The sequence below is a fragment of the Mastigoproctus giganteus genome, chromosome 1, assembly GCF_048544385.1.
Source record: "Mastigoproctus giganteus isolate SK-2022 chromosome 1, ASM4854438v1, whole genome shotgun sequence".
NCBI classification, from domain to species: Eukaryota; Metazoa; Arthropoda; class Arachnida; order Uropygi; family Thelyphonidae; genus Mastigoproctus; species Mastigoproctus giganteus.
In genome coordinates, this window is record NC_143575.1 from 91,905,433 (window position 1) to 91,917,469 (window position 12,037).

At 37.1% G+C, this 12,037-nt stretch overlaps 1 protein-coding gene across 10 annotated transcripts in view; it reads right to left on the reverse strand.

Moving 5' to 3' along the window:
* LOC150090991 (disintegrin and metalloproteinase domain-containing protein 11-like) overlaps positions 1-12,037 on the reverse strand; it is a 1,161,948-nt gene that overhangs the window by 500,221 nt on the left and 649,690 nt on the right. For all 10 annotated transcript variants that reach the window (XR_016546962.1, XR_016546963.1, XM_090373761.1 and 7 more), the window contains 2 exons: positions 11,846-11,926; positions 4,340-4,454 (listed from right to left, as the gene is read on the reverse strand). Coding sequence is in view for 8 of the 10 variants with exons in the window: in XM_090373761.1 (XP_090229887.1) it covers positions 4,340-4,454; positions 11,846-11,926 (196 nt within the window). In the remaining 2 variants the exon portion in view is untranslated. The remainder of the gene's footprint in view (positions 1-4,339; positions 4,455-11,845; positions 11,927-12,037) is intronic.

Here is a 12,037-nt window from a genome sequence, read left to right on the forward strand (position 1 = left end):
TTAAGTTCTTCCTCCCCCCCACCTCAAATATTCAATAAGCTATCATTCTCCTTGATTACTGATTTTTTGTCTTTCCTTTATCACTTTAATTCTTCTAGGCAGCCATCCTGTGATATGAATGCTTTAACCTACCATTTCACACTCATTTTAATTTATATATATATAGGGTGATTCAAAATTATGCATTAACACTTTGATATGCTGTACTCAGAACGTTTACTGAGAAACAAACACAAACAAAAGGAGATTTAATAAATACATTGAAATAGAATCCATTAGGGAAGTAACATTAGATTTGAAATGCCCAACAGCAGTTATACATGAATGGCATTGCTTCTTAACAGTCGGATATCTGGTAATGCACAAGTCAGCTGCAATTTTTCAATTTGTGTTGAGTCAGGGCAGTGTTTAGCCAGTATGGTGACATAAGCACTGGGAAAGTAAAGTTGATAGTAGGACTGTGTTACAGGCCTAATGACTCTGATGATTACAATGAACAACTATAAAGAGAAGTAGTGGGCAAGTAAATCAGAATGTCTTATAATGGGGCACTTGAACTTCCTAGATATTGATTGCCTAGAACTTGTGGATTGATCACTTGCACACTAGCAAGACTTTTGTGGATTTACTGGGTGATTGTTTTCTACAGCAGCATGTTCGAGAGGCAACCAGAGGGAGTAATACTCTTGATCTGATTACCAGCAGTGATTATTCATGCATTAAGAATCTGCAAATAAAAGAACCACTAGGTGGCAGTGATCACAGTACTAATGTGGGATTTACTCAAAGATGTAACTACCATTAGGAATAAAGGGAAGGGTTTTTGCTTTTGTAAAAGTGACTATGGTGGCCTCAGACAGTTTTAAATTCTGTACAGTGGGGTCAACTGATGATGCTACCAAGAGCAAATTCTAAATGGGAAGCATTCAAGGAATTAATCTTGAAAGCTGCTAGGCTTTTCATACCAACTAAGAAAAACTGTTTAAAGTTTAGGCCTAAGGATGTCAGATGAACTAATAAGACTCGTGGCAGAGAAGAAAAATGCATGGGACCCATATAAATTATCAGGAAACACAGATGCCTAATGGTAGATATAAGATTGTCTGTAATTAAGTCACAAAGAGGCTAGGCCAGCAAAGACAGATTACAAGAAATCTTTGGCAAAGGATGCAAAGAAAACAGCAAAGAATTCTTTACTTATGTAAACTCTAGACGGAAGGGGAATAATCAGATTGGTCCACGTGATATTGACGGCTCAATTGTTGATGATTATGCTCAGGTAGCTGACAAAACCAAATGAGTAGTTTGCATCTATATTCAAACATGAGGAATTGTGTAGGGAAGTGGAGGTCATAATCTTATCAATCTCTAACAGGGAGTTAAATGATTTTGTAATAACTGAAAGCAAAGTGGAGGAGAAATTGCTGAAACATAAGGAAGGCAACTGGGGTGGATGGGATCTATCCAGTTCTATTAAAGGAGGCAGCAAAGGAAGTAAGCAGGCCCTTAGCTATGATTATGAGGGCATCCTTGGACTCATGGGATGTCCCCACAGACTGGAGATGTGAAAATGTATTTCCAATTCACAAAGGGAGATTGAAAGGTGACACGAGTAATTACAGGCCTGTTATTTTAACTCCTGTTCCAGGGAAAGTAATGGAGTCACTAGTAAAAGAAGCACTATAGGATCATCTAGACAACACTGCAGTTATAATTCAGACACAGCATGGGTTTGTTAAGGGAAAGTCTTGTCTGACCAATTTTATTGGATACTGTGATGTGGTCACAAAGGAAACGGATGCAAAAAATAATTTTGATATCATATACTTCAATTTTAGGAAAACTTCTGATACTGTTGCATGGAAGACTACTGTACAAGTTGGAGCAATATGCATTAAGGGCAAGTGGTGACAATGGATAAAAGGATGATTGAGTGGGAGAAGACCGAGTGGTAATCAATGGACACTGCTCTTCATGGACTAATGTTATTAGTGGAATTCCTCAGGGGTTGATGTTGGGCCCATTATTGTTTTCTGTATTTATCAATGATATTGATAAAGGTATATCAGGCTTAATGTCCAAGTTTGCAAACAATACGAAGGTTGATAGGGTTGTTAATGACAGTAAAAACGGTATACTACTGAAATAGGATTTAGAAAAGTTGAGCAGATGGGCTGAGAGGGGGCAACTGAATTTTAACATTGACAAAGGCAAAGTACTGCATATGGGCAGTAGTAACCCCAGAGTAACATACCAACTGTGGGGTACTACACTCAGGGTAGTGGAGAATGAAAAAGTCCTGGGGGGTAATTGTGAGGTCAGATATGAAGTTTTCTGAGCAGTGCACTCAGGCAGCAAGAGTAGCTCATGGGGTTCTGTCAATGATATATAGAAATTTTGCTAGTAGGGATAAGGAGGTAATTATCCCCTTGTATAAGACAATGGTCAGGCCACACCTTGAGTACTGCATACAGGTCTGGATGCCTCATTTTTGGAAAGATGTTGGGCTATTAGAACGAATACAGAGAAGGGAACATATCTGAAAGATAAACTGCAATGTATGCAGTTTATCTTTCAAATATCCCCATTAAAAAAAACAAACTAGAAGAGTGAGGTTTTCAGACCATGGGATATATTCAAAAACATATTCATCATTCAGGAAATTCACTACCCAGAAAGTCGTGAAAATCAGACTGAAGGAATAACAATGTACCCAATAACATGATTTATTATTGCAGGAACTGCATCACTCATTACTTCAAGATAACTCTGTTCAGTAATATCACTGAATTTGTAAAGTCCCATTATTCTGCAAGAGGAGTGTCTTGTCTACACTTACTGATCACTGGCAAGTTAACATCTTTTTGTAGAAGATGGCAAGAATAGTTATTGGTCTGGTACAAACAGTTGTGGCAATTTGTCTAAGCATTTAATTTTAATGATGGTTTCTATGTCTATTTAATTTTCATGATTTTTTTTTTGTTTGACCATTAAGTTTTAATGATTCTTTGACTGATTACATCCTGCAAATTGCTAGTTTATTTGTTCCTTTGGCAGTACTATTTACTAAATTGTCCTTGTCGATCAGTATCACCTTCCTAAATTGCATACAACAGCCAAGGTATAAAGGAACTGAATTTTGCATCCTTTAAGAGTCTCATAATACTCAAATGTAATGCTCAGGTACATTCCCATGACCAGTTACCATCTATGGTGACTGGTGACTGGAGACTTTACATATGCAATACTACACAATATCTAGGATGTTTTCAGCACTTCTTGATGTTCTTTTCTTCTTATAGACTTCCTTATTAATGTTGTAAACAGTTCTACATTATTCAAACTTATTATGGAGATAGGTTATTGTTAGATGCAATGGAGTCTTTGTCCCTTATTGAAATCACAAACCAAACTTCTTTAATGTTTTTATTCATTTTCTATTAATTTGTTTCATTTCCAGTACCATTTCAGAATAAACTTGTTTTTTTTCACATGTTGATTATTCTGCTTACTCAATGGGCTACCAGTTATTCTGCAACATATGAAAACTTATTAAAAACCTAATTGTTTATTTTAGTGTTAAAATTAAAACTTTTTATTCAACTTGATCATTCTGTCTACAAAATATGGCTATTTAAACTACCTATATATAATTCTGATTCATCTGCATGTGTGCCTGTATGCGTGTGTGTGTGTGTGTGTGTGTGTGTGTGGGCACATGTCTGCCACACACACACACACACACATCGTATACTATCTTCCAACATGTTTGTGTATGCCTCATCCCTGGGTAGTAATGGTTAATTCCAGAGGTCACATGACAGATGGCAATAAGAGTTAAAAATTCTAATATAAGAGGCATGTAAACTCAATGGACATTGGATGAAACAGAACGGGATGAGAAAAGGGCCTAGAATCCATTCTGAAGTGGTGTGACACAGCAGGCCTGATCATTTGCAAGATAGCAGAAAGCGATGGATGGCAAAAAAACCTACTGTTTGAAATACTATACCTCAATATAAGACAGAAGGAAACATGACCTTTCATCTAAGTAGCTGCTACTATTGACCCCCCCCCCCCCAGAGCATGTCATCAGTTGAAATGAATACTGAGAAAGAAATTGCAAGAATGCTCTTAATAAGGTGCCTGGAGAGATAGTTGGGAGAACTGGGATTAGTGCCATAATCTAACTTTTCCTGCATAAGGGCAAAGTAAGGTTAGGGTACTGATAAATTATTTAAACTTCCTAATCAACTTATGAGACTGAAATTCCTAAATAAATTATAAAAACTATTACTCTAACTACTGCTGTTTCTTTTGTTTTAATAGAACCACTTACCGTATCCCCAGAGATATTCACACTGGTTATCGGGAGTAGGACAGTCACCATGAAAGCATAACCCATCCCCATTGTTACACAAATTTCCATTTTTCTTGTAAATATCACCAGGGCACTATAATTGTATATACATTTATATTACAATTCAAGTTAACAATAAATAGAGAATATAATTTTAAAATATATACATTTATATTACAATTCAAGTTAACAATAAATAGAGAATATAATTTCTGTTACTTAGTTCTAAAAGGGCCAATGTCAATTGTTATGCATTTTGTCATATCTATCTTATGCTAGAATGGCCAATATCTAACTCTCCTACTAAAAGAAGATAGCCAGACATTGTGTATTTTAGCAAAAGAAATATAGAACAAAATAACAGCTCAGTCATACTATAAACAACATATATATAAGTTGGCACTGGCCCTTTTAGAACCAAATCACAGGTTTATAGTCCATATATCAAAAAACTGTACTAGATGGGACCATTCAATTGCAAATTAATCTGTGCATTTAGCTATAAAAGGATGAATTCATAAGCATATTAAAAATATTACAATTTTTAATTATAAAATATTTTAAAATATTGAAGTATAAAAAAATTTCAAAAAAATTAAAAATTAATTAATCTAATTTATTTATTTTATTTTATTTCGTATGATGTGATCAATACACGAAGGAACCAGTTTTTTCTTGTTTCCTTCATGTATCGTGGCCGGGATATCCAACTAACCGGTTGGTTCGGCACCATCGTGATAACCAGCCCGAGACGGGAATCGAACCCGCGACCTTTGGGTTGCTAGGCAGGCACTTTACCTACCCGGCTAGCCTGGTCGGCATTAATCTAATTAATCTATTGATTCAAAATTTTGCCTTTCCTGTTGTATTTTGGGTTACTAAACAATCTATTTTACAATAACTTTCGGTCTATCAAAATAAAATTCCAAAGCATTGCAAAAATCAGACAAAAGTGGCTGAGGAGTTAAGGTGCTATTAATCAATTGGGTTCTCCTCGCATGAGTTTGAATTCCATTCTTATCAAATAATCAGATTGACTGTTAGGTGGGTTTTCTTTAGTGGTCAAGATGGGGCTAGAGTAATAGTCCTGGAGTATAAACTGAAATTTTATTTAGGTCTGACATGGCTGAGTAGCCAGCACAAGAATGGAATGATACATGCTTTTGAGTTGACCATAGTTTGAGCTCAGTAACTGCTAAATATGCTAATGATTACATTTTTCTCAAAATAAATTATAAAATCTTCTGGACTTGTGGTCATTTTGAAGCATAAACAGAAAAAATTAAAATGTTTATTATAATGTGGTCTTAACAATAGAGGACTTTTCATTTTTCATTTTTTTAATTTTTTTTTGGTTATATGTAGTCAAAAAGTAGGATTTGGAGCTAAAAACCACAGACTCTGCAGGAAGAGTTTACCGTCATATAAGATAGTGCAGTAGCATCATTTCTATACACAGTAAAGCAAACGAAGTTGTAGTGTCATCATTGCATAACATTCCATATTGTGAATTATGCAAAGCCATTAGAAAGAGACTCAGAGAGGACATAAGCGGATTTAACACAAGAAAAGTAGAACAAGCATTAAGGGAAAACAAAGGACTTAAATCAGCAGCCATGAGCAGTAATACAGAAAGACAAATGATACTGAAACTGAAGACTAGTGATGGCGTACTTATAAATAGCAGAGAAGACATAATTCAAATAGCAGAAGACTACTATAGAGAATTATACAAGGAGCGATGGAATGATGCCAGTAGTGTGGAAGATGGATTGCAAATTAGTAACACATACAATATACTTGATATCCTTCCTAATGAGGTAGAACATGCGTTGAAGAAAATGAGGTATCAGAAAGCCGCAGGGGAAGATGAAGTTACTGTAGAGTTGTTAAAATTGGGACACAAAAACTGGCAAGACTCTTCATAAAATGCATTAGAAAAGGTGTGATGCTTAAGAAGTGGACTAATGCAATCATACTTTTGCTGCATAAGAAAGGAGGTAAATCAGAAATTGGAAATTATACACCAATTAGCTTGTTATCCCACATCTACAAGTTGTTCACAAGGATCATTACTAACAGATTAGAAAGAATACTTGATGAGAATCAACTGAAAGAGCAAGCTGGCTTTAGGACAGGATTCTCAACTATGGATCACCTTCACATAATATCACAGCTAATGGAGTAAGCAAATGAATATAAAACACCATTAGTTCGACAAGGAGGCACAATATCTCTGAAGTTGTTTAATGCTGCCTTTGAGGAAGCTTTCAGAAGATTAGACTGGTCGTAGACTGGTCCATCAGGCTCTCAGCTACCCACATCAATGCCAGAGCTTGCACTTCAACATCACGCAACACAACGGCAACCCCCCCCAAGGAGGAATGTGACAGTCCCACAGAAACTAGTTGTTGTTGGTGACTCTATTGTCAAGGAAACGGAGAATGTATTGTGCAAAAAGGATAGGTGGAACAGGACCAGGGTATGTCTGCCAGGGGGCAAAGGTTGATGATGTTGTAGAGCAGATATCATCTTTTAAGGGCAGAAAAGGTGATATTGTTCTACACGTGGGCACTAATGATATTAAGAGTAGGTGACTGGCAGAATTACTTAACAAGTACAGGTCAATGTTGAAAAAAAGCCGTGAATTTGGGTTCAATTTGAAAGTGTCTGCAATTCTACCTAGACACAATAGGAGGGAGTATATGATGAGAGCCTTGTCGATCAATTTGGCCATGGAGAGATGGTGCAAGGCTCAAGGGGGTAGAATTTTTCTCAGCCTAGTCTGTACTTATTAACAGGATAGACTACTTCTATAGGGATGGGAGAGACTTAAATAGAAAAGGTGCAAGAATATATAATTTAATGTTATCGAGGCAGTGTTAGGTGGGTTGGAAAACTGCTAGCTTGGGTGGATAAATGGACTAATAGATTAACAGTAGCCACTGGAAGAGTTGAAAGTGATTCTTGCACTGCTTCTATTGGAAAGAGCAGCAGCCTGGAAAACAAAGCGCAGGGGATTTCAGAGACTGCTGGGAGTCATTGCGGAACAAGTCAATACATGGGCTGTGTTAGGGCAGCTAAAAATAGGAACAGGTGCATGTATACTTGCGTGTACACCACTGCTAGTAGTTTGGTAAATAAATTTGACGAATTTGAGATGGACAGAGCAGTGTCGAGTCAGTTTGGTGTGACATAAGGACTGGAAAAGCAGAATTGAGAGTAGGAGTGTGTTATAGGCCTAATGACTCTGATGAGTATAATAAACAAATGTACAGAGAAAGAGTGGGCCAGTAAATTGTCTTATAATGGGGGAATTTAATTTCCCAGATACTGACTGGAATTTGTGGGTTGGTCAATCACACACTAGCAAGGCTTTTATGAATTTACTGGATGATTGTTTTCAACAGCAGCATGCTCGGGAGGCAACTAAAGGGAGAAATACTCTTGATCTGATTATCAGTAGTGATTCTTCATACATTAAGGCTCTGCAGATAGAAGAACCACTAAGTGGCAATGATCACAGTGTGCTGAAGTGAGATTTACTCAAAGAGGTAACTACCATCAGGGGTAAAGGGAAGGTTTTTGCTTTCATAAAGGTGACTAAGGTGGTTTGAGACAATTTTAAAATTTTATACGGTGGGACCAACTGATGATGTTACCAACAGCAAATTCAAAATGGGAAGAATTTAAAGAATTAATCTTAGAAGCTACCAGGCTTTTCATACCAACTAAGAAATATTGTACAAAGTTTAGGCCTAAATGGATGACAGTTGAACTAATGAAATATGTGGCAAAGAAGAAAAATGCATGGGATACATATAAATTAACAGGTGGTCTGTAAAAAAAAAAAAAAAAAAGTAAAGTGCAGCCATTATCAACCCACTGCAGGATGGAAACCTCCTCAACAATTCATGCTGAGGGAAACCTCCTCAACAATTCATGCTGCCACACTGGTCCAGTGCGGGTTGGCAGATCGACCATCAAAGGCAGATTACGAGAGATCTTTAGCAAAGGATGCAGAGAGTTCTTTACTTATGTAAACTCTAGAAGGAAGGGAATGAATCAGCTTGGTCCACTGGATATCGATGGTTCAACTATTGATGCTCCTGCTCAGGTAGCTAGCAAACTAAATGAGTACTTTGCATCTACATTCACACATGGGGAGTTATTCAGGGAGGAGAATGCCAGAGGTGAATTAAACTCTGGCAAGAGCTAGATGATTTTGTAATAACTGAGAGCAAAGGGAGGAGAAATTGTTGAAGATAAACATAAGAAAGGCACCTGGGGTGGATGGGATCTATCCAATTATATTAAAGGAGGCAACAAAGGAAGTAAGCAAACCATTAGCCATAATTATGAGAGCTTCCTCAGGGGAGGTACCCATGGACTGGAGATGTGCAAATGTGACTCCAATTCACAAAGGAGGATCAAAGCATGACACAAGTAATTACAGACCTGTTAGTTTAACTTCTGTTCCAGGGAAATTAATGGAGGCACTGGTTAAAGAAGCATTGCAGGATTATCTAGACAAGACTTCAGTTATAGCTTGGACACAGCATGGGTTTGTTAAGGGGAAGTCTTGTCTGACCAATTTAATTGGATACTATGATGTGGTCACAAAGGAACTGGATGCAAAGAATAATAATAATTTTTTTGATATCAAATATTTGGATCCTAGAAAGGTTTTTGATACTGTTGCGCATGGAAGACTGCTGCACAAATTAAAGCAGTGTGGCACTGGATGCAAATTGCTGCTATGGATAAAGGGATAGTTGAGTGGGAGAAGACTAAGAGTGGTAATCAATGGACACTGCTCTCTGTGAACTAATGTTATTAGTGGAGTGCCCCAGGGTTCAGTGTTGGGTCCATTGTTGTTTTCTGTATTTATTAATGATATTGATGATGGTATATCAGGCTTAATGTCTAAGTTTGCAGATGATAGAAGGCTGGCAGGGTTGTTAATGGTATTAATGACGGCAAGCTACTTCATCAAGATCTATAAAAGTTGAGTAGTTGGGCTGAGAGTTGGCAACTAAAGTTTAACATTGACAAATGTAAAATACTGCATGTTGGAATCAGTAGTCCCAGAGTAATGTATCAACTGTGTCGTACTACTACAAAGACAGTGGTAGAGAACAAAAAGAACCTGGGGGTAATTGTGCAGTCAGATATGACGTTTTTTAGCAGTGCAGAAGGTCTGCAAGAGTAGCTCATGATAATGACGTGATTATCCTCTTGTATAAAACAATAGTCAGGCCACACCTTGAGTACTGTATACAGGTCTGGAGGCCTCATTTTAGGAAGGATGTAGAGCTGCTGGAACAAGTACAGAGAAGGGCAACAAGATTAGTGAATGGAACAAACGGTTGCTCTTATGAAGAAAGGCTTTAGTTTGAGGTGTATAAGGCCTTGAATGGTTTGAGCATTTTCAATGCTGATGGGATTCTTCCTCTTGCTCAGAATAATCGCCTGAGAGGGCATAAATTCCAATTGAAGAAAGACAATTGTAAGATAGATGTGCAGAATTTTGTCTTTAGCCAGCAGGTCGTTGATTGCTGGAACAAACTTCCATCTGTCATAGAATTCGATAGCTTAGATAGATTCAAGGCAAAACTGGATAAACATTTGGAAAGAATGGATTGGTGAAATCAGAATTTTTTTTTTTTTTGGCTGATGCTGTATAAGTTTGCATTCTTCGATCATATGCCTTTATTAATGCTAATATGCTTATTCTTATATATGGGAATGCAAGATAACAACATGAAAATTGTGCTTCAGAGATATTAAATGTCTTAATATTGTGGGTAGATTCATATAAGTTGAAAATTTCGAAGGCAAAGTCAGTGCAAGTCCTATCAAAGGAAGATCAAGTTTGAATCGAAGTCCTCTTGTATGTGCTCAAGGAGTTACACTGAAATATAAGACTCTAGTCAAGTACTTGGGAGTGAATGTGGGAGAACGGATGAGCTTTATTCCGCATTTAAAATATTCAAGAAATAAGATTCATACAATGTACACCAAGCTTAGAGGAGTTATTAGGATCGACTGGGGAATTAAGGGCAGAGCACTTAATGCCTTATATGATTTTCTCCTTTCACCCATCATCACTTATGCTTCTGCAGCTTGGCTGCATAGTATAACTAACACGATTGTTAAAAAGTATTTATTTCAAGCACAAAGGTTCGCTCTCCTTCACACAACCAGGTCTTGTCAAACATTTTCAACTGAAGCACTGCAAGTGATTGCAGGAAGACTTCCTCTGGATCTTCAAGTAATACTGAATGTACTGCACTAGAAAAAGCATAAGGAGATCACTCTTGAATATATCTTAGTGTCCTGAGATGGGTAGAATCTATACTAGAGCAGATCATAAATTTGGAAAAGAAAGAATATCAGACCAGTTGAAAGATATCTGACAAGAGTGTGTTGCTCTACTTTTCTCAGAGAGAAAAGTAGAGCAACATTTATGTTCCTACCAATTGTCAGAAATTTAGATGTAAGAAAGAAATTGTGGTAGCTGTTCAGTATGAACACTGCATTTTTATTGACAGGACATGGCTTGGCTAGTAGATTATGTCAACTAGGATTGGTTGAATGTGGATTATGCTCATATGGGAATGAGGAAACTGCTGAGCCCATAATGTTGATTTGTGATAATTATGTAGACATTCAAATGTAATTAGAAATATCTTTGGGCTAAATGGAGCATTGTAGTCTTTGGATCATGTTCAGAGATAGGTGGCTATTTGTTTACTTTAACTAAAGCCTAATTCCTCTAGAATGGGGCTAAGTGGTGATGTTTCTCCTGAGCTGTGTTATGAGTTGTATTAATTTTAACTAACAAATGTTTTATACACAGCATAGTATAATTTAAACGGCCTCTGTAGCCGAGTGGTTAGGAGCTGGAGTGCAGTAGCACACGCTCTTTGAGTAGACTGGGGTTCAAGCCCCTGACTGCTGAATACGGTCGATCTGACAACCCGCACTGGACCAGTGTGGCAGATTATGGTCCACTTGCCTCAGCATGAATTGTTGAGGAGGCTTCCATCCTGCAGTGGGTTGATAATGGCTGCACTTTACCTTATAGTATAATTTAAGTTGATGTTGCAAACCACGTATAAGCTTTAGCCTAGATAGTGGGGTAGCATGAGATATCTTGAATGAATGTTTTTTCTGTACACATTGTACTCCCCAAATTCAAATTCTGCATTCCTTACATCTGTGTGACACCACGTCTCTGATATCCTAATAATATTCACCTTTTATGTCTTCACCAGCACTTCAAATTCATCAAATTTATTTACTATAGTCCTAGCATTGGTGTACATGCAAGTATATCTGCACTTGTTCTTACTCTTAGTTACCCCAATGCAGCCCATGGAAACAAACAACCACCTATCTTTTTAATTCTGAAAACCATTTTATATATCAGTAAAGAATAAATAAAATAATTCAATTATAGTAAAAATATCTTGATCCTACCTGACCTACTTTCCCATCGCAGAATTCTGGAATATCACATTCTGTTAGTGCTGGGCGACACAGGTAACCTTGATGTCTTAGCTGTAAAAATTGGAATTGAAATTTAATAATAAGCTTTATTCAAGGGATTTCAGTGATAACATTGGCTACCTCTTGATTATATTTAACATTAAAGAAAATGTCATATCAGAA